The sequence below is a fragment of the Sminthopsis crassicaudata genome, chromosome 5, assembly GCF_048593235.1.
Source record: "Sminthopsis crassicaudata isolate SCR6 chromosome 5, ASM4859323v1, whole genome shotgun sequence".
NCBI lineage: Eukaryota > Metazoa > Chordata > Mammalia > Dasyuromorphia > Dasyuridae > Sminthopsis > Sminthopsis crassicaudata.
This window is the reverse complement of record NC_133621.1, coordinates 225841090-225864809: the sequence shown is the minus strand read 5'-3', so window position 1 is coordinate 225864809 and position 23720 is coordinate 225841090. Positions and strand designations below refer to the sequence as shown.

Genomic DNA, 23720 nt, shown 5'->3' with positions numbered 1-23720 from the left:
TTCTCCCGGAGGACTCTAAGGCAGGAAGCATCCTTGCCTCCACTTACCTAATCTGATGGGTTGTGAGTTTATCTTGGTGAATGGGCTTATTAAAAATGAACTAGGCTCATCTGGATTTGCTTATTAGGATTGCTCCCGGTCTTTTGCCAGTTCTTTTCTTCTCCCTCTGAAGCCTGATCCCGCCTTTTTTGCTGAGCCCCTAGTGAGTCCAGGATTTAATAGGCTACTTGGGTCTGAGCTGGCTCATTAAAGTTGCCAGGTGTCAGAGAGAGAAGAGGGAGCTGTGTCATCAATCAGAAACACACATACTCAGCCATGCTGGGATGGTGAAATCAAGATGGGAGCAGGCAAAGAGGGAGTTTTATAAATAGAAAGCCATCTCTGCCTACTGATCAGATCGAGGTCTGGGCACAGTCCAAAGCCTAGCAGGCACCACTCAATTGGCATTTTCATGGGCCAGTGACACAAGGACCTTTCTAATGGGGTATTATTTTCATTTTATAGATTGAGAGGAACATCACAGATGGGATCAGTGAATCACTTTAAAGAGCTCTAAGTTTCCTTTGCTTGTTCTAACTACAGAATCCTCTGTCTCCTTCCACCTGCTCCCATATTTGTGAGGCTTCCAGTGGCAGATCCTCCTCCATCCCACCCGAGGGTTCTGCAGAGGATCAAGGACCCCGTTCACTTACAGTTGCATGACCAAGTAGTAGTGAGTGGAGCTCTCATAGATATCTTCTAGGGTTACAATGTTTTCATGCTTAATCCTGAAAAGAAGAAAAAAGGTCAGTTCAAATGGAGAAAGATTTATGTTGTCCATAGAAAACAAATACACCCAATTTGATTAGCTTTTGATTTTTTTTCCCTCCTGAGGGAACTGTAGAGATACGACCATAGCATTTGGATTGCCGAGCATGAAGTGAGTACCTATGGGAAATTTAGCTGAAAGGTTGGAGTTGGGGGTTGCATAGAAATGGAGGATAGAGATTAGTCCATTCTAGTCAGGTTAAATTGCTCAGGCACAAGGGAAACCCTTTCTCCCAGAAAGTCTGACCTTAGCCAAGGTGATGATGCTGATGACTCTAAATAAAATGAATGCTCAGTAAGAGGCAGAGAGGGAGGCAGCAGGTGAGGGTCATTGTGGAATGGAAAGGTAGATGAGGAGACAAGTGGGACTTTCAAGAGTGGAGCATTGCACAAGATTAGCTAAACTATAGTCAATGGTCTAGTCTGGACCTTCTTGTCATAGGCAAGGAAGCAAACCCTTAAGATGTCAGTCCCCAGAGATAAAGCTCCCATAATTCTATTCTAGTTATAGCTTCGAGAACAAAATGTTTATAGTTTTCATAACAGGCTGGGTGCCTACACAAAATGTCCACATGATATGATCTTCCTTCCTCCCCTTTCCCTTTTATCACACTATGGCCATGGAAATCTCTTTTATCCTAAAATCAAATAGAAGAAAAACTGGATTTGTAGTAATAGGCTAAAGTTTACATTCTTGCCCATCCAATTACTTTTTGTTTGCTTTTCAGGCAGTTGGGGTTAAGGAACTTGCTGAAGGTCACACAACTAGTGAATGTCAAGTATCTGAATTTATATTTGAACTCAGGTCCTTCTTATTCCAGAATTGTTACTCTATCTACTATGGCACCTAGTTGCTCCTCCCCCCTCCCAGTTACTCTTTCTATTACCTTAGTGGGGAAGGAAGAAGAAAAGGAAATAAACATTTATACAGCACCAGTGTCCAGCATTTAGCCTCTCTGGGACTCAGAATCGTTATTTGCAAAATGAGAGGATTGGATTATATTCTTTTAAAAAGTCTCTTCAAATTCTATATTCCATGACCTAGTCTTAAGGGAAACTAAGGGATGAATCATTTTTGGATGATTTTGCAGAGGATAGGAGTCAAATAACCTTCACTATCTATGAAAACCAGGTCAAGAAGGAATGTGCTTATAATACATCCAGGGATAGGAGGGGTAGAGGAAGCAGACAAGAACTTCCCATCCAGAGGGGAATGGAACATTGATTAAATGAATGGGCATGAAACTATATTATATTCTTATTTAGACATCATGGAGAACAAGACAATACTTCATATTTCATAGGATTATTACTTTATAATTATTATAAATTTATAGCTATATAAATTCATAGCTCTTTGAATCTCATTTTATAAGTAGGAAACACAGAGATATAATTACTTTTCCAGGGTCACATCACTAATAAACAGTAGAGTCAAGATTTGAACTCATTACTTGATTCCCAAACCATTGCTCTTTGCAACATTCCATACTGTCTCCTATAATTCTACAGCCTATAAACCTGATGAAGGTCTAGATGCTCTAGACCTGAAAGTTACCCCAAAACAAATGCATCCGAATAATTATGTTAGCACAGGGGCATAGGATTCCAGTTTTTAAAAGACTGTGAATCCTTCACTTTCTAGCTTCAAGAGTTAAGAGCTCTGTTTAAGTCTGAGGGGAAATTCAAGGTCTTACCCATTGATAGTTGAGTTTGGTCACATCAAGAATTCCTAAAAATACAGACCAATTACAAAAATATTTCCAATTCTTTTTAATAACATCTTTAATAGTGACAACCATCACCATTGTCCCTTTGATAAACATGAGTGACTAGCCCTGGAATAATTAATGATGGCTAATCTTGCTTCCCACTCAATTGAATTTTTTAAAAAAGTTGTTTGAATATACATGAAAGAAAAAAAATGATTTTTTACTTCTAGGTGAAAATTTCAAGGTAGCTGAGTTCAACTTAATAATAACCTTTCTAACAATTAGAGCTATCCCCAAATATTGTAGTTTACTCTTATTAGATAGTATGGAAACTATTAGTCAAGCAGATTCTGGATGATGACTAATGGAAAAAAAAAAGTTGTATATGAGTTATAGGATGCATTCGATGGCCTGGAGTCCCTTCCAAACCAAGAAATTCTATGATCTCTGGTCTAGACTGATTTGACTCTTTGATGGAATAGAAGAGCTGGAGCACAGATCAAAGTGATCATGACTTCTTGGGTTACAATCCCACTCTGGGTCTTTCTGCTGAAGGTGTCTGAGAAGAAATGTTTATTTTCAGCTGGATATACCCAATCAATTGTTCATCACACTCACTTTTTCAATACTGCAATTTCATTCTCCAGGCTGCTGTCCCGGAAGGCAGGAGATTTTTTGATACATTTCAGGGCAAACAGCTTCCCAGACACCCTTTGCTTTACCAGGAAAACTTCTGAAAAAGCTCCTCTAAAAGGGGAAAAAAATACCAAGAAGAAAAACTTAGCTTGCACCAGTGGAGAACATTGCTGTGGGCAAAATATAAAGATAGACAAACATTTGGCTGATAATTAGTTTCTATTATCACTGTAAGCCACCTATAATTAACTAAAGAATTGGACTTGAATTATGGTATATTTATTATAGTCACTGTATTCCTTTCTTCATACAATGAATCTAAGGGGGAGAGAAAGGCTTATTGGAATGGAAGTAGATAATTTCTCCCTTATATAAAGTATTTCCTACTTAGGCGTAAGTTAGAGGGGGCCCTGAATTCTCCAGGCTATGTGTACCATTGGATTATAGACTTTAATAGGTCCACCCAAAGTGCACAGTCTTCCAATAAAGCAATTAATTAATCAACAAGAAGGACAACCTCCCCCCCATCCCTATTCTAGATAGAAAGCTGGACCAACTCAGAGGTTACTAAGCCCAACCCCTTCAACTTGCAGATGAAGAAACTGAAAAATGAGAGAAATTAAATGGTTGAATCCAGGTCACACAATGGCAGAGCCAGGATTTGATGCAAGAGTCTCTTACATCTTGGTTCATCACTGTCAGATTGGCTTTGTAATTTTTTCTACCATATCACGTCTATAAGACAATTTACCAAGTGATTTGTCTAAACAATGACACCTAAATGGAACAATTTATAGTGTTGGGTTTGAAGTAAGGATACTTATTAGCTTTGTGATCATGGGCAAATCACTCAGCCTCAGTTTCCTTACTTGTAAAATGATGATAATAATAATATCTATAATCCATATATTTCAAAGTTTTCAAGGATAAAAGGGGATAACAAATGATTTCAAGTGCTTTGCAAACCTTAAAATGCTATACAAATGAGAGCTACAACTATTATACCTGTTGTTTCCCTCATTAGAATGTAAGTCTTTGAGGCAGAGGATATTTAATTTTTGCCTTTGTATCCTAGCACCTAGCAGAGTGCCTTTCACATAGTAGGAATAAATGCTTAATGATTGCTTGACTGCCCAGATAAGTAAAGAATTGGCACTGGAGAATGCTTGCATTTCATTCTGACATTGTGTGTGTGTGTGTGTGTGTGTGTGTGTGTGTGTGTGTCTATGGGCTGGTGGATCAAAGCTGAGGCACCAAGGGATGAATGGAGGTATTTTTTCAACAATTTTTACAATTGCGTCTGATTCTTAGTGACCCCATTTAAGGTTTTCTTGATAAAGATACTGGAGTGATTTATCATTTCCTTCTACAGATCATTTTACAGATGAATAAACTGAGGCAGACATTTTTGAATGACTTGCTGAGGATCACACACAGAGTCTGAGGCCAGATTTGAAGCCAGGTCTTACTAACCCCAGGAATGCCTTTGATGGGTTCTGTGGTAGTATTCTTCTACTTTTCTAAAACTCACATAAGCACCTAGTGGTGGGGGTGTTACTTCCTTGCTGTCTACCAAAGTGTCAGTTTCTTCTTCTAAAAAATGAAAGGCTTAAATTAAATATCTCCAGGGTACCTTATGGCTCTACGATCCAAAACTCTATGAATCAATTTAATTGAATTTGATAAACATTTACATATACCTACTTTGTGCCAAGCACTTGTGCTAGAGATACAAAAATTTAAACCAAGCAAATGATCTCTTATCCTCACCCTACCTTTACCTTTGTTAGTGAGTGACAATGTCAAGGCTTAACCCTCAATCTCCTAGCCTTTGGAGATTTGGAGTCTTGCTAAAAAAATGCCTTTCTCCCTGTTTACCACTGTGTAGGTGGATCTAGTAGAACTGGACTGCTTAGCACTCTCCAGGGTGCCCCTTGATGACATTTCATTCCACTCACTATTAAACAGTACACTCCTGTTCTAATTACCACTACCCACCAATACCATCCCCTGCAACCAGAATGAATGCCAGGGACTCATCTTTTGCCCCTTCAAATTTCAGAAAGTAATGGGAGGCATTCTGGCTATAATTGGTGAGTAGGAGGGTTGGCCGCAGGGTTCTGATGCTGCCAGATGGGATAGAAGGGTGTTGTGACCCAGATGAGTGCCTTAGAATATATCACAGGGCTGAATGGGTAGAAAGTACCCAATTCTTCCTCCAGGTCTTGCCTTGCTCTGTCCTTCCATATCCCTATTTAAAATAACATTTTATTTTTAATTTATGGAATAAAATAAGCATTTCTATAACACAATAAAAAGATAATTGAACATGAAACTACAAATCTATTATATTAAATTTGCTATTCTTTTAAATATATAATAAAGTTATCATATAAATGTCCTTTTTCACTCTTTCTTTTTTATTTTCTCCATTTTTCCTTTCAAGAAAGCTCTTCTGATGTGGTAACCTTTTCTATGACTTGGTACAGATTTGTCTCTTCATTATAAATCAACCAATCAATCAATAGCACTTGTTAATATAGTACTTATTAAGTATATATGGAATATTATGTTTATGATAGCCAGGCAGAGGCATCTTTATGTGGATATTAGAGAGCTTGTCTCAAAGAAAGATCAGGGTTCAAATCCTGGCACAGACACATCCTGGCACTCTCTGAGATTAAGTTATAGAATATAAATAGTGACTTTCCACTTTCTTTTGTTTGTTTGTTTCTTTCCTAAGCAATTGGAGTTAAATGATTTGCCAGGATCACATAGCTAGTAAGTATTAAGTATCTGAGGCTGGATTTGAGCTCCGGATCTCCTGACTCCAGAGCTAGTGCTTTATTTGTCTCTCTATCCACTGCAACATTTAGCTGTTCCTCCTACTTTAAATTTTCACTATATCTATCTATATATATTTTATATATAGTTATTTGCATGTTGTCTTTCTCATTAGACTGTAAGCTCCTTGAAGTCAGGGACTATTTATCCTCAGCATTAAGCATAGTAGCTGACATAATTGATAAATGCTCGTTTACTGACCAATACAGGCTTAGTCTCTAGTCCTATGTGCCTCTGCTAATGGGGTAGATATAATCTCAAAACACAAAAACTTTTAAAAATAATTTACCTTAATTCTAGTCTTGCAAAGCATTAGAAGATCTCTCTCCCTTCTATTTTATTTTTGATTCTAATGTTGATTTAAGACTGCCTTAATACCAATATTTTTTCAGTAATTTTGTGTGGCTGCCAGTCATGGAACAATATGATCCTGGAAGAACCAAAATGACAAATAACCAAAAATTCAATGGAAAGGTACATAGTGGGTGTAAGCAAGAATCAGCATGTTGTTATGTGCTGAAGTGGTATATACACTATTATCAAAGTTTAAGATGACCAGAAAAGGAAGCTGGGTCGTCATGTTGCAAGAATTAAGGAAAACAGATGGATGGTCTGCATGATACACAGATATTTTTTAAATACTAAAAAAAGCTAAGAGCTGGCCTTTCAACACATTAGGTAAGATCCTTCTCTAATTGGTTTATGAGAAAACATGAACAAGAGTTAGTTGCACAGGATCAGAAACCCTAGAGGGCTACCAGCTCCAATGAAGGGAGTACTGAGACCAGTGAAATCAGTCACCAATTATATTCAATTTAAGCTAATTCTCAGTTATTCTTTTTAACAATTCAACTTATAGAAAAGCAGCTTTTGATTTACCATGAGAACATTCTGACAATGACAATTGTTTAAAAACAGAACATCCTGCCTTGTGTAGTGGTGAGCTCTATTAAATTGGAGGTATTCAAGCTAAGTCTGGATGACTACTTGTTAGAAATGGAATTAGTTTCATAATATCTGATGGCTCTTTTTTATCTTTTCAAATGTAAAACCTTCCAAATCACTGGAATTATTTAAAAATATGATGGGCTACCTTAAATCTAGTGTGTTCCCTATTTCTATGAATGTTTTAGACTGGATTTATGACTCAGACAGAGAGTGGTTGGACAAAGGTCCTTTCCAATTCTAAGTCTATGTGCAAAGAATTGAGACAACTCAGGAAAGAAATCAACAAATTCAGAAGAAAAAGGAAGAAATGGACTCATGTATGTGTATAAAATATGTTTTGAACCACTTATTCATAAATATAAATTAAAAGCCATTGGAATCTATTTGCAAATACTTACAAACTGGGAGGTGGCTTTCCAAACTGGAAATGTTGTATTTACCTACACATCACTATGCATAAAGCATTAAGAGTAGGTCCAGTCACTCAGCAAGGTTAGGCAGGGACCCATATCAGCCTTGACCTGGTCCAGGTCAAGCTTAGGAAACAGACATTTTACTTCTCTAAGAAGCCTCCTATGAGGAGAGACGAGGAGTTCCGTTGCATTGTCTTTTTTTTTTTTTTTTTTTTTTTTGGTATTAACATGTTACTGCTATGATTTTATTACCAAATACTTTTATATAATCATACAATCTTCATTTGGAAGCAGCTACTCTAGCCTCATATTCCCTCCACAGAATTTTTAAGGTATAGTCAACCAGTTTACTTCCACTGACATGGAACTCATGACTTCACAAGGGATTCCATTTTTGATATGATGGAAAGAGCTAACTTAGCATTTAGAAATCCTAGGTTAAAATCTCTGATGCCCACTGGGACTGTGGGTAAGTCACTTAAATCTCTTTAAGTCTGTTTTCTCACTTTTTTTAAAGGAGGCAAACTAGACTAGATGGTTTCTGATGTCCTGGGCAGCTTTAAATCTGTGACCCTCTGATCTAAGTCTTTGAAAATTGTCCTGAAATCTGTACTCTATAACTTCTCAATCCACAATGAGTTAGTCTATTCTCTTCTTCATATAGAAAATACTTATTTCCTTAACATGTAATTTAGCTCTAGATCCCCCTGGCACTCTAGAATATGTTCTAAACCCAAATCTCAGCTCCCTTTGGAAAACACTGATCTGGAAAACACTGGCTTCAATTCTCTGAAGAAGATCTGATTAGGCTTTGAGAGATTGCAAAATGCAAAATACCACCCCCAGACTTCCTTCCTACAGGAACTATTATAAATGTAGCAGCAGTTAATATACTGTTTCCTGCAAATGTTATCGTACAGAAGATGTGGAGACTGTTTTCCTCTGCAGTGTTTGCTGAGAGAAAACATTTTAAAGTCAGTCCTACTCAGGGATGGTCTGATGTGTGTGAAAACTAAGACAGAATGGTGGAAAGACTGCTGGATTGGGGGTTAGAAGACTTGCCTTCGATCATTACCTTCATGATTGTTAGGCAAACCACTGGCTGTTCTGGGCCTCTGTGGCTTCAACCACAAAACAAAGTGATTGGACTACATAACCTTTAATGTCCTTTCCAGTTTTAGATTCTGTGCTTGTGACACATTCATAGATAGATTCATAGGTTTAGAACTGAAAGGCTTATTAGTCCAATTTCCTTAGATAAAAATACAGAGGGGAAATAAGTGAAGGAGACACGATTTGAATTCAAGTCTGATTCCAAGAAATCCTCATTCTTTCCACACTATACCATATTGTTAATAATAGCCAGTAGCTCCTCCTTTTCTTCCTTCCTTCCTTCCTTCCTTCCTTCCCTCACTCCTTCCTTCCCTCCTTCCTTCCCTTCCTTCCTTCCTTCCTTCCTTCCCTCCTTTCTTCCCTTCCTTCCTTCCCTCCTTCCTTCCCTTCCTTCCTTCCCTCCTTCCTTCCCTTCCTTCCTTTCTTCCCTTCCTTCCTTCCCTCCTTCCTTCCCTTCCTTTCCTTCCTTCCTTCCTTCCCTTCCTTCCTTCCCTTCCTTCCTTCCTTCCCTTCCTTCCTTCCTTCCCTTCCTTCCTTCCTTCCTTCCTTCCTTCCTTCCTTCCTTCCTTCCTTCCTTCCTTCCTTCCTTCCTTCCTTCCTTCCTTCCTTCCCTCCTTCCTTCCTTCCCTCCTTCCTTCCCTTCCTTCCTTCCCTCCTTCCTTCCCTCCTTCCTTCCTTCCTTCCCTCCCTCCTTCCTTCCCTCCCTTCCTTCCCTCCTTCCTTCCTTCCCTCCCTTCCTTCTCTCCTTCCTTCCTTCCCTCCCTTCCTTCCCTCCTTCATTCCCTCCCTTCCTTCCCTCCTTCCTTCCCTCCCTTCCTTCCCTCCTTCCTTCCTTCCCTCCCTTCCTTCCTTCCTTCCTTCCCTCCCTTCCTTCCCTCTTTCCTTCCTTCCCTCCCTTCCTTCCCTCCTTCCTTCCCTCCCTTCCTTCCTTCCTTCCCTCCCTTCCTTCCCTCTTTCCTTCCTTCCCTCCCTCCCTTCCCTCCTTCCTTCCCTCCCTTCCTTCCTTCCTTCCTTCCCTCTTTCCTTCCTTCCTTCCTTCCTTCCCTCCCTTCCTTCCCTCCTTCCTTCCTTCCCTCCCTTCCTTCCCTCCTTCCTTCCCTCCCTTCCTTCCCTCCTTTCTTCCTTCCCTCCCTTCCTTCCCTCCTTCCTTCCCTCCCTTCCTTCTCTCCCTCCTTCCTTCCCTCCCTTCCTTCCCTCCCTTCCTTCCCTCCCTTCCTTCCCTCCCTTCCTTCTCTCCCTCCTTCCTTCCCTCCCTTCCTTCCCTCCTTCCTTCCTTCCCTCCCTTCCTTCCCTCCTTCCTTCCTTCCCTCCCTTCCTTCCCTCCTTCCTTCCCTCCCTTCCTTCCCTCCTTCCTTCCTTCCCTCCCTTCTTTCCCTCCCTTCCTTCCCTCCTTCCTTCCCTCCCTTCCTTCCCTCCTTCCTTCCCTCCCTTCCTTCCCTCCTTCCTTCCCTCCTTCCTTCCCTCCCTTCCTTTCCTCCCTTCCTTCCCTCCTTCCTTCCCTCCTTCCTTCCCTTCCTTCCTTCCCTCCCTTCCTTCCTTTCCTCCTTCCTTTCCTCCCTTCCTTCCTTTCCTCCTTCCTTTCCTCCCTTCCTTCCCTCCTTCCTTCCCTTCCTTCCCTCCTTCCTTTCCTCCCTTCCTTCCCTCCTTCCTTCCTTCCTTCCCTTCTTCCTTCCCTCCCTTCCTTCCTTCCCTCCCTTCCTTCCTTCCCTCCCTTCCTTCCCTTCCTTCCTTCCTTCCTTCCTTCCCTTCCTTCCTTCCTTCCTTCATTCCTTCCCTTCCTTCATTCCTTCCCTTCCTTCCTTCCTTCCTTCCTTCCTTCCTTCCTTCCTTCCTTCCTTCCTTCCTTCCTTCCTTCCTTCCTTCCTTCCCACCTTCCTTCCTCCCTTCCTTCCCTCCTTCCTTCCCTCCTTCCTTCCCTCCTTCCTTCCCTCCCTTCCTTTCCTCCCTTCCTTCCCTCCTTCCTTCCCTTCCTTCCTTCCCTCCCTTCCTTCCTTTCCTCCTTCCTTTCCTCCCTTCCTTCCTTTCCTCCTTCCTTTCCTCCCTTCCTTCCCTCCTTCCTTCCCTTCCTTCCCTCCTTCCTTTCCTCCCTTCCTTCCCTCCTTCCTTCCTTCCTTCCCTTCTTCCTTCCCTCCCTTCCTTCCTTCCCTCCCTTCCTTTCCTCCCTTCCTTCCCTCCTTCCTTCCTTCCTTCCCTTCTTCCTTCCCTCCCTTCCTTCCTTCCCTCCCTTCCTTCCTTCCCTCCCTTCCTTCCCTTCCTTCCTTCCTTCCTTCCTTCCTTCCTTCCTTCCTTCCTTCCTTCCTTCCTTCCTTCCCTTCCTTCCTTCCTTCCTTCATTCCTTCCCTTCCTTCATTCCTTCCCTTCCTTCCTTCCCTTCCCTCCTTCCTTCCCTTCCCTCCTTCCTTCCTTCCCCTCCTTCATTCCTTCCCTTCCTTCATTCCTTCCCTTCCCACCTTCCTTCCTTCCTTCCTTCCTTCCCACCTTCCTTCCTTCCTTCCTTCCTTCCTTCCTTCCTTCCTTCCTTCCTTCCTTCCTTCCTTCCTTCCTTCCTTCCCTCCCTCCCTCCCTCCCTCCCTCCCTCCCTCCCTCCCTCCCTCCCTCCCTCCCTCCCTCCCTCCTTCCTTCCTTCCTTCCTTCCTTCCTTCCTTCCTTCCTTCCTTCCTTCCTTCCTTCCTTCCTTCCTTCCTTCCTTCCTTCCTTCCTTCCTTCCTTCCTTCCTAATGAAGTTATGTGACTTACCCAGGATCACACAGCTAATAAGAGTTTGAGGCCAAATTTGAACTCAGGTCTGGAATTGGTGCTCTATCCACTGCAAATAGCGTTTTTCTGATATAACCCATGGGCAGATAAAACTGCTTTTGTAAGTCCCAAGAGGCACTCCTTCTGTTGAAACTATTTTAGCTATGGAGCCAAATCCATGCTGTGACAACAGGCCATGGCTTCCTTTTGCCAAGGCAATTCCCTCTATGCATGTCTAGTTCCTACAGTCTCTGTCTTCTCTGACTGAGTCTGCTTTGTGGATTAGGTGGGTCTAAGCATTGCATTGAACTACATTCTCCCCACTCCTCTCCTCTGATTTCAGCTGCAATTGTTATATGGCTGCTTTCAGTGTATGTGTGTGTGTGTGTGTGTGTGTATGTGTATGTGTGTGCAGGTGACATGAATGACTTCTGAATTTGGAAGTGGGAGCTGCATATGACCATGAATCTAGGGATTTATCTCAGGATTCATCTGCCAGTCACGTACCAGCCATGGTTTAATGGCCATGATGAGTAAGAATCCTTAATTTGAATTGTCTACTTTTTAAGACCCATCTTCTAGAGATACCCTTTCCCTTTCCCTTCCTCCTTCCTCCTCCTCATCACCAATCTCCTTTCTTTCTTCATTCTCAGTTGAAATGCTAATGGGAAAGGCCTACTCTGGGGCAGGACTGGGTGAATCTAGGGAGGGATAGCCTAATTGAGAGCCTTTGTGTCACTGGCTACCATTTTTGGGAAGGATAAAATGTGAGTCCAGAGCTACTTATCAACCTCCTGTTGAAAAATTTCAGAAAGACTATTGGATCAGAAGTAGCTTTTGTCATCATCTGATCAGGACACTTGTTTTACATGCATCCCAGATCTCTGAGCCCTTTCTGCCTCTCTCCACAGCAACATGACAGTGTCTGCAGTCTAACGTAGAAGGCAATGGAGCGCATTTATTGACCAGCTTGTGCTCCTGATGTGAGCTAGTGGAGTGGGGAAAAATAAGCAGAGATCTCAGCCTCTCCCCATCAAACTCCTTAATTTGGGCTCAGAACAGGAGAGATAAGCCAGTCTCCACAGTTTTTGCCTTCCCCCATTCTCTTGATTTAGGAATGAGTAAACAAAAAAATCCTGTAGGATCCACTTGTGGCCTGCTAGCCTCCTATTTTTCCTTCTTCCCAATAAGAGTCCTTACTTTAATGTCATTTTGAGGAAACTGGCTATTAGAGAGAAGAGAGATGCCAGATAAGCCCATAGCACTGACTGCCTGTAGACTCTGTATGCTTTATATTTGAAGCCATCCAACTTAAGAAAGCAGAGATTTAATATTGGGGCTGGTATCTTATCCCTCTTGCTGTCAGAAATAAGTATATGGCTAACCACTATATTCAAAGGCAAAGGACTCACTGATAGGAGACAGTGGAGAGTTAAACATGGGTGAAAGTAATCACCATAGGTTTTACCTGAATCCCACTGTTCTTTGTTATCCCAACCAATGACTGATCAGAGGCATCAATAGGGAGCAGAGTTGTGGATTGGCAAACCAGCCTCAGTCAGGTACATGCTGGATTCCCCAGAGAAGGCAGCAGACAGATTTAAGTGAGGACTCCGGGAACAGGGGAACTGTTTCTGGCTCACCCAACTCGGCAATTATCATCAAGGGGAACATGCTTGGACTCCCACGTGATACCTTATTTTTTCCAACTGAACCAGAGCACTATGAGGAGAAAAAGTGGAGGTGGCAGAGGGGAGCTGATTCAGATCTGTGAGTAATCTGACAGCTTGAGTGCCCACAGAGCCCCTTCCTGTAGGGAAGGGGGTTAACTTGTTCAGTGCCGTAGCTTTCTGAGGAAATTCTAGAGGAAATTCCCAGAAGATTTTAGGAAACTTCATAGGATTCAACACTCTCTTAGCCAAGAGTTTAATTGGAAGACTCAGGGGTGGGGGAAAGTAGGAAAAGGAAAATCCTACCTTCATTTTCTCTCAACTCACTTTGCCTCATTTATCTGCCAAGTCCATGCCTGTCTATCTTCCCCTGATACTCAGACCTTTAAAATGTTCCGATATATCCCCTGAAATAACCCTGATTCCAGGCATAATGCAATGGTAGGTACAGATCAAAGTTGTATCAAGGTGGTATCTACACAGGTGACAATCACCCTTGGAATTCATTTAAGCCACTTGGAAATTAATTCCAACACACTACCATTCAACCATCATCAAGCCTAATTTAATCCAATCTGAAGGTTGTTATCTGGGCCTGCATATATTTGCTGATAGAGTGCTGGGATAGATAGTGATATAGAAAAAAGACTGGTATTTAGAAAAGTGAATCAGAGAAAGAACAAGTGAAAGGATTGCTTGGATACATCAAGTGCACCCCTCCTCTATACTCCCAACCTTCCAACCCCTTTCAAAAATTATGTTGTTTCTTTAGTCAAATGAGTCCTGGCTCAGTAGGGAACTTGCCAATTGACACAAGCCCCAGAACAGTGCCTGTCCTTCCTAACTGGATTGGCCCACAACTCATGATTCCATCATCCTTGGACTTACGATCCCAGTGCTTCCATGAAGATGAAAGTTTTCCGAATATTGGTTGTCTGCTTCTTCCAAGAAATGCAGTCATCCTCTTCTTTTCGTCCCATTTCCTCCAGAGTTGAATCTTGGGTTTCTGAAGAAGTTGGGAAGGTTGGAGAAAATGAGAAGAAAAGGAATGAGAGTTTACTTAGCTATTTTACCAAATGGCTAAATGACATTTAACTCTTGCCTTTGAGGGTATCTCCATAACCAACAGTTAGAAACAAAGAGAGGCAATATGTTGTGGTAGAATGAACATTGGGACTGAAAACCTGACTTTGCATTCTGACTCTTAAAATTTTGAAGCTGTGTTCTTGTGTGTAAACCACTTAACTTCTTAGGGGATCACTTTTTGATTTGCAAAATTGAGGCAAAAATACTTGTAGCATTCAGGCTGTGGTGAGGTACATGCTTTGTTAATTAGAAAGCAAAGTTAAATGGGAATTGCAATCATTATAACTGTCTGGATTAAACAGAAATGAAAGATGCAAAAAGTTCCTTATTACCCAGGTATTTGCTGTAATTATAGCTTCATTTAGGCTGGAATATTAGCCAGGCTGGTTTCTACTCCCTCACAATCATAGTCCTGTTCAAATCCTTCCATACTCTTGCATGAAGTCTTCCTACTTTATATTATGCATACCTTTTTATCATTTCCTAAAGCAATTATTGGGTCTCCAGGTAGCAGAGTTTATAGAGCACTAGACCTGGAGCTAGGAAGATTCATCTTCTTGAGTTCAAATATGACCTTAGACACTTAGTAGGTGTGTCATCCCAGGCAAGTCACCTTATCCTGTTTGCCTCAGTTTCTTTATCTGTCAAATGAGCTGGAGAAGAAAATGGTAAACCACTCCAGTGTCTCTGCTAAGAAAACCTCAAATTGGGGTTGGGGGCAGCTAGGTGACAATGGATAGAACAGTTCTGGAGATAGGAGGATTTAAATTAAATCTGGTCTCAGCACTTACTAGCTGTATGCAAATCATTTAATACCCATTTGCCTCCCAAACCCCCAAAACAAAACCCAAATGGGGCATGGAAACTCAGACACAATTGAGATGACTAAATAATAACAAAGTAATTTTTATCTTTTAAAAATATCTATTAAACATTTTGGTTTTGCTTCCCTTTCATTCCCTACTATATTCTCTTTTCTTTTAGAGCACTATTCCTTGTATCAAAAAATAAACAAGAAAGAGAACTCCTATACACAAACAAATCAACCAGGTCTGATATATATTGCATACATTATATTATTCATACTATATTGCAGTGTTCCACAACCCTAGTCTTCCACCTTTGTAAAGAAGTTTTGATTTTGTTATTTTTCCATTGTTGTATTCATTGTGTATATTGTTTTCTTGGTTCTACCTAATTTACTTTGCACCAGCTTATATATGCCTTCCAATGCTTCTTTATATTTCTTATATTTAACATTTCATACAACACAGTAATATTCCATCATGTTTATGTACCATATTTTTAGTCATTCCTCAATAAGTAGACATCTGCTCTGTTTGCAGCTATTTACTACTATTAAAAAGCAATATAATAACATGCTATTATGTCCCAGAATCAGAAGATAACTCAGAGAACATCTGGTCCAATCTCTTCAACTTCATCAATGAATGGTCATCCAGCTACTACATGTAAGTAGTAGCTATTCAAATGAAAACTGTAATTATGTAATTATGAAGGTAGTGGAGATATGATGGGAGGAAGTAAGGAAGTAAGGACAGTTCAGGATTGAGAAGAGAAGAAGAAATGATTGCAACAATCCCCTTTGGAATGAATAAAAGAGGAGCACTAGACAATTGTGAAGGCTCAGTTGAATTCACATATAATAAATTTGTAGCGGATGAACTCTGCTTGATTCTCTTTCTCTAGCAACATTCAGAAGCCCTGGAGCTGAGAAATCAGAGGATGAAAGTTATTTAGAGATGAATATTTATGGGTCAGCAATATCAGAAAATTGTGATAGCAAGGGATTCAAAGATTAAAATCACAGATCTAGGGACTGGGTCTGGGTCTGGAGATGCTGGATCTGGAGTTTGAATTTTGGCTTTGATGTTTACTAGATGTGTGACTTGGCACATCATTTAACTTTTATGGGACTTAGTTTTCTCATCTGTGAAAGGAAGGGACTTGATCAGATGACCTGGGAGATCCATTCCAGCTCTAAATCTATGTTATTCTCTTACCTCAAAAGCTCTCTTCTCCAGGCTAATGTTTCCCAATTCCTTTTATCATTAGTCCTTCAGAATAATTGTGGATCATTGTACTGCTGAGAATAGCAAAGTCATTTATAGCTGATCATCCTAGAACATTGCTATTACTTTGTACAATATATTTCACCTTGCTTGAATTCATGGTACTTTATACTTTTCAAAGCTCTTGTGCCTGCCTTTTCTTATTAAAGCTTCACAATAACACAGTGGGTAGGTAGGAAAACTATAATTATCCATATGTTTGACAGATGAAGAAACTGAGGCAACTTGCCCAAACACACAATTTGATAAACTTTAGACTAGAATTTAGGCTTTTTTGGAACTTAGTCCCTTGTTGTTTAATCTAGATCATGCTGTCTTGTACTATTTTCTAGTTATTTCATGTGTGATATACTTTTGTATCTCCCATTATACTTGACAAAGTACTGGGCATATAGCCATTGACCAATAAATAATTGAATTAAGTCCTAGCTATAGATCAGGGATCAGGAGGTGCTGCCACTGTCTTCCTCTGTTCTGTCTGATCTCCCAGTTGCCACCTACTCTGCTTAGACAAAGGGTACTGAGAACAAAAGAAAAGAGGTGAGGAACCATTGCTGCCATTATCAGTAATTATCCCTTTTCCTCCGGGTACACAGAAACCTAGAAACATCTCTGATAAAAGCCTTCCTTAAAAATAACTGGCTTCTCTGAAATCTATGGAACCCTTTAACATCTTCAGGGGATAGACCGAAGTTAGTTTTATGCTATTGAGAATGACAGTCCATAAGAAAATACAAAAAAAAAATCACTCAACAATCAGGTTTGGTCAAGTATTATCCAGTAGATGTATTTGGGTCATTTGAGCTGTTTGCTTAGGGACTCCATAATTACAGTATTAGCTACTAATCTAGTTTAGATGGTTCCAAGGATTTATAGCTTTTGACCCAGCAGTATCACTACTAGATCTACTTCCAAAGATGATTAAAGAAAAAGGAAAAGAAGTATATGCTCTGAAATATTTATAGCAGCTCTTTTTGTGGTGACAAAGAAGTAGAAATTGCAGGGATTCCCACCAACTGGGTAATGTCTAAATAAGTTGTGATATACAATTGTGATGGAATACTACTGTGTTATAAGAAATGATGAGTTTGATGATCTTAGAAAAGCATGAGTAGATTTGCACAAAATAATGAAGAGTGAAATAAGCAGGGCCAAGAGAATATGTGTATATAGTCAAACCAACACTTTTTTAAAGAACAACTTTGAGCTAAGAAATCATTTTGACCATTATAAATACCCAAATAAATTATAAAGGACCTATAAAGGAGGATGCTATTTGCATCTAGAAAAAGAACTGCTAAAGAGAAGTGTGTATTGAATGATTTTACATATATGTATGTATACATATATACATGTATGCATATATATATATGTATGTGTGTGTGTGTGTGTGTGTCTAATGTTAGCCATTTCTGTGGGGGAGGAGGAAGGGAAGAAAAAGGGAAAAAATGCATAATAATTTTGTTATATATTTTAAAAGAATAGAAAATTGTACATAATAGATTTTCATGTGCAATCATCTTTTTTGTTATACTATGGTAGGGAGATATTTTACTCCATTAATTAAAAAATAAATAAATAAAAATTAAAACACTAAAGATAGAAAGTACTTTGGGGAACAGTGTGATTATAAAATAGAGGCAAATATTGTGTAGGAAGGATAAAGTATGAACCTTTTGTTGACTTTTAGGCTAGATGTCATATACTTTGAAGAAGAAAAGTAACATTTATAACACAACTTGAGATTTTTATTTTTTATGCTTGTCATATGACTAAATGTTTTGATTTTTATCCTAATATTTAATGTAAAGACAAAGTCTTGGTTGGATGATATATACTATATTGGGGAATACTAGGGAAAGGCAGACAGGGGTTCTATTTATACATTATTGGTTGATTGGTTATTGTCCTCCATTCTTGAAGAAGTCTAAAACGACACAATTATGTTAGTGTCAAGTTAGTGTGTCTGACTGTGGCTGATCAGACCAGTATGAGCTTAGAATGCTCTGTTACAGATTGTACACATATAGTCCCTATGAACATTTGGGGCGGCTTTTCTAACTTTGAGCATCTCAAGTTTCTTCTGAACTAATTCAATTCTGCTTTGCTCATAGAGCACTTTCTAATGAGGGCATGCCATGCTGGGTGGTCCTGTGCCAATGTCTCCCATGCTCTCCAGTTCTCCCAGTCACCAATGGAGTGATACAAGACTGTGTGCTTTCTCCATGATTTTTAGCATGAGGTTTTCAGCCATGTTGTTAAACATGGCAGTTTCAGCCACTGCACTGCTGGTAATTTTTCAACATGAAAAGGCTACAAAACCAGAATAAAGTGGAGGGAGTGTTGGAGCATACACTATTAATGAAGCAGAGAAAGGCTTTGTGGTAGAATGGAGAGAATCACACTTCTTGTTACTACCTGTGTGTGAGCTTCCATGGCCCTCAATTTCCTCATCTATGAAGTAAGGGAGTTGGAATAGATGTAAGGTCCCTTCCAGATCTTGTGATCTGAAATTTGCCACAGATAGGCTTTCTTCCTCTGCCAGTTTCTGTGTGATTTTGCATAGCTTACTTAACTTCTTTTGGTTTTTGTTTCATTTTCTTTAAATGAAGGGATAGTACTTAATCACCTCTAAGGTTTTTTTTTCCCCCAGTTCTAATTATCTTTGATGTTTTCTATGTCTGCATTTATTTTACTTTATCTTCTGGAGGAGGAGATAGGGCTGTCTATTTGTCTGCAAGGAAATGCTATATCAATTCTCCCCATATCTACATTTATTTAGAAAAATTATTGATTTGTGATGTGACTCTTCTTTTCCAGCACTACCACTATCACTTTCTCAGTTGAGCTTCCTTTCTTTGGATGGGGGAAGCTTCTGGATGTATCCAGACTTTTAGTTTATAAAATGCCAACTGGAAAACAGGCATTGGCTATGGGAATGCTGTTTCCGTGCACATTACACCTCAAAGAACCCCTACAGAGTAACCACCTGCTTTTCAATAGGTATTAACATTGTGCCAGCAATAAAACTTCATTTGTTGTTCTATCCCTTTAAATTAGATTAAAACCCAGATGTATACTTAGTTGAATCAGAAAAGGAATAATCATTAAAAAAAAGCTTTCCAATCATATGCTCCATCTCTCCAAATCCTTAAATCTAATCATTTACCTGATTCTTGGGGTACAATTTCAACATTTAAAGGACCCATATCTGAAATCTCTACGTTTTTCTCCTAGCTCCAGGCCCCTCATGCTTCTGAGAAATCTTTCCTAATGGCCCAATCTGGTCTATTTACAAGGGAAGTCTTGAACTGGGGCATGTTCCCAAAGGAATGTATAACCATCAGCCTCGAGAATGACTGCACTGGGTCCAATACCTATCTAATGCAATGGGCCACCATCTTTTCTCTCTGATGCTAGTAACTTTCTCCCACTCTTCTTCCTTAACCCCAACAGACAATTTCAAAGAATAATGAAAATTTAATATGAATCTCCATTTTTTTGTTTCCAATGTACTTTTTTCACTTCACTCTATTTCTATAACAACATGAATTTGGCCTGAGAGCCTGGGAACAGCAGCTACAGTTTGTCTTGAGTTTAGAAGCCTGCATTTATAGCTTAGGACTTGTATGGTAGGAGCTACCATCTCTGGCATCAATGGAGCACATAAGAATGCAATGATAGTTAGGAACAGATTGAATCCTCAGGGATCAAACCTCCTGAGATAGGTTTCCTGAAAAAGGAACTAATTATGTTAAAGTAGGAAAAAGCATTGGGCTTAAAGATAGATGATTTAGTTAGTCCCACTACTTACAAGATAATCCTTGTGTGTGTGTGTGTGTGTGTGTGTGTGTGTGTAAGAGAAATGTATCCTTCTGCATGCCTTTTTTCAATATAGTGTTTTTAAATGCATATAATAAGGTATGCAAAACTACAAAGAAAACCAATTATATTGAAACACAATCATCAAAATGTTTAAAGAATATAAATTCACGAACTCTAGATGAAGTAGCTCTGATTAACAAGCTTTGTGATTGTAGTAAATTACTCTGCCTCAGTCTGTGTCTCTATATGGAAAATATAGTTAACAATTTTTATACAGGCACTTTTGTGCCTACTATAGTGCCCAATATATAGTAGGTGCTTAATAAATGATTAGTGATTGATAATTGATGGACAGGAATAATTTTCATGTAACTATCAAAGATTATTTCCTAATTATTTCTGGTTTGAGGCAATGTGGTATAGTCTCTGTAGAGGTTCTAATGATGTATAATCTTTTAGGATCTTATAATCTATTTGTAAGAGATATGACCTAGACATAAGAATAGCTACTAAAAATATTTGACTATATTCTAAGCACCAGAATATACAATCAGTACAAGAAAGAATTCAGGAGAGGGGGAAGTCATTGTGAACTGGGATTGTCCAAGGAAGGCTTCAAGCTAAGTGGGATTTTTTAACAGGAGAGGTAAGACATCTCAGCTCAGATTCAGGTTTCTCGAATTCAAGTAAATGTAACTCAAATTGTCATGTTTCTTTTGGATGTCTAAAAATATCTTTTTTGTCCATTGTGAGGGAATAGCAAGTTAGTGAGAGGCAAGAGTAGAAACAGAATTGCTTCTTTCCAAAAGAGACCATTTAGAACTAGACAATGGAGGGGCCAGATGAGGTTTGTTCTTGAAGGGAAGTTTAGCAGATTTGGGAATTTGAGTGTTTGAATTCAAATCCAGGCCCTGCTATTTTTTGTTTCCCTATCTAAAATTAAGGGATTAGAATAGATAATCCCCAAAGTCTCTTCTCTAGGAATAAGCCTTTTGAATCTACCAGAGTGATATCATCTGTTCAGGAGGAGCTGGGTTATTTAGGGAAAAGGAACTTTCCTAAAAAGTATCTGGGATATTCCCTTAGGGGAGAAGATACTGGCTTTGTATGAGAAAACATTGTCCAGGGTTCAGACAAGGCAGGCAAGGCTCTGCTCTTGCAGGGACTGACCTGTACCAGAGCTGACAACAGTTCTCCTCTCTGACCAGCTGTCTCATGTACTTATTTATTAGATGCTGGTGAAAGAAGTGCTGGCTGATGGCCTAAGGGATGGAGCCCTTGATTTGTCCTCCTCAAGGAGCTTACATGGAAAAACAGTCTTTCATATCCCTCCTTTCCTCAGCTTTGTTCCTCCCTCCTCCTTCAATGGAGGATCTCTAGATCTAAATCCAGTACAAACACCTTTTTAAATTCCTTGAATCCCCCCCTGCTGAGGTTAGGTATACTTAGGGGAATCAACAAGTCAACACATATTTAGAAAGTGATTATTTGCCAGTTACAGTGGTGAACTTTGGGTATACAAAGTTGGGCAGAAAGGAAGACAGTTTCTGTCCAGTCTCTGCCCTCAGCAAGCTTATATTCTAATAGGGAAAGAACAAGAAAGTACAAAAAAAGAAAGGAGAGAGAGAGAGAGAGAGAGAGAGAGAGAGAGAGAGAGAGAGAGAGAAGAGAGAGAGAGAGAGAGAGAGAGAGAGATTGAGAGAGAGAGAGAGAGAGAGAGAGAGAGAGAGAGAGAGAGAGAGAGAGGAGAGAAATACCCATTGGGACATGGAAAAGAAAGTCTGGAGGGTAATGTGAAGAGAAATGAAGACATAACTGGCCAGAACATTCTCCTTAAAATGGAAGGTTTGGAAAAGTACCAGCCAATCAGAGGGAAAAGCCGCAGGGGCTTAATTCCAGCGTGAGAAGTCTAGGAAAGATGTGAACTTCCAGGGTGAAGGGGATCCTATGGCATGCATGGTAGAGAAAGTTCAGAGAGCCTGGAGGACAGCCTGAAGAGGACAGAGAAGGGTCAGGCATATTACTTTCCATTCATTTTTAGACATGTCCAATTCTTTGTTTGGTTTTCTTAATAAAGATAATGCAGTTAGTTTCCTTTTCCTCCTCCAGCTCATTTTATACATGAGAATAGGGTTAAGTGACTTGCTCAGTCTCTTCTTCAGCTAGGAAGTGTCTGAGGCTAGATTTGAATTCAGGAAGATAAATCTTAACAACATGGCCTGGTACTCTGTGTACCATTGCCACCTAGCTGCCATCCTGGGAATGCATGAGTAATTATGGTGTTATTTAGTCACTTCACAGATAAAGAATTAGCTTAAATGACTTGTCCAGTATCATATAGCTGTAAGTATCTGAGAGAGGATTTGAAGGTAGGTCTTCCTGACACCAGTACCACATCAAACTCTTAGATCCAGATTAAGATTAAGTAACAGGGACATGTTTAACAAAATAAATAAAAATGTGATACAACAGAGATACTGTTGTTTTTTTAGAAAACTGGTAGTTTTCTAAGACAATATGCACTCTGCAGAGATCTGTTTCTATTTGAGTATGATACTGGTCTACACCAAAAGCCTCAAATATATACTTTTTTGCTTATCTTCAAAAATCTTTCACAACCGGGCTCCAAACTTTCATCTTATTTTATATTACTCCACTCACTGCTTTTTTAATGGGCTTTCATTCTATAGTGTTGTTGATATTCTGTACTTCAATTACACCTTTCAGAATCTCCCATTTCCTTCAAAATTCTAATTAAGTGATATTTTCTAGAAGCTCCAGGAAACCTTTACTGATTTTCCACCGATGCTAGCATTTTCTCTACCAAAATTTTTATTTTGTATCTACTTAGTTATGTACATGTCTTTCCCAATAGGCTCTAAGATCCTTGGCTGGGCCTGTTCCATTTTTGTCTGTGTAGCCTTGTTGTTTAGCATAGTCCCTAATATATAATACACAACACTTGTTCAATACCTGTTGGTTGATTGAGCTCTTTGTAGTCAGTTATGTGCAGTTATGTGCTCCCTTAGTGGATTATTAGCTCTTTGAGGACTAAGAGGGATTTCATTTAGCTTTGCATCCTTCCCAATACATTCAAACAAATGTTTAGGAAAGAGCAGCCATTTGGTGAATTGGATAAAGTGCAGGGACTGCAAACAGGAAGACTCACCTTTCTGGGTTCAAATTTGACCTTAGTCACTGACTAGCTACAAGGCACTTAATTCTGTTTTGCCTTAGTTTCCGTATCTGTCTCCTATCTTACTTATTTATAAAATGAACCAGAGAAGGAAATCGCAAACCACTCTAGTATCTCTGCCAAGAAAACCCCAAATGGAGTAATGAAGAATTGGATAGGAAAGAATATGTATAAAGGCTGATAAAACCCTGATTGTTAGGAGCTTATGGTCTAAAGAGAGGAAAGGCATATTTCCATAGAACTTCAAAATAAAGGAGAGTGAGACATACAAAGAAGGATACACATAGGGGAAGTCGGTAAAAGTTTGTTATATTTATTAGGATGAGTCACTGATCCAGGGCCAAGGGCTTCAAAGAGTAGTGAAAACTTTAGGCTACAAGAGAATTACAGAAAACTTTTTTTTCCTAGTATTTGCGTATTTAAGAACTATTCTTGCCATATAGGTCTATTCTCATTCTTTAAATACAGAGGAATAGAATATTTCCAGCCACTTCTTTCAGACTTTAAACATTCTCTTCTATAAGCTGCTTCTAAAAAGTCCAACTTCAGTCCTTACTTCTATAAGGATAAGCCCAATTCAAAATCATTTTACAAATATTTATGGAGTATCTTTTTTCATAGCAGCTGGAGAACACAGGAGT

At 39.6% G+C, this 23720-nt stretch overlaps 1 protein-coding gene across 2 annotated transcripts in view; it reads right to left on the bottom strand.

Moving 5' to 3' along the window:
* The window catches only part of CAMK1G (calcium/calmodulin dependent protein kinase IG), a 51150-nt gene that overhangs the window by 18721 nt on the left and 8709 nt on the right, over window positions 1-23720 (bottom strand). For both annotated transcript variants that reach the window (XM_074270163.1, XM_074270162.1), the window contains exons 2-4: window positions 13768-13885; window positions 3138-3266; window positions 693-767 (exon numbers count right to left, since the gene is read on the bottom strand). In XM_074270163.1, the coding sequence (XP_074126264.1) occupies window positions 693-767; window positions 3138-3266; window positions 13768-13859 (296 nt within the window). In that variant the 5' untranslated portion in view covers window positions 13860-13885. The remainder of the gene's footprint in view (window positions 1-692; window positions 768-3137; window positions 3267-13767; window positions 13886-23720) is intronic.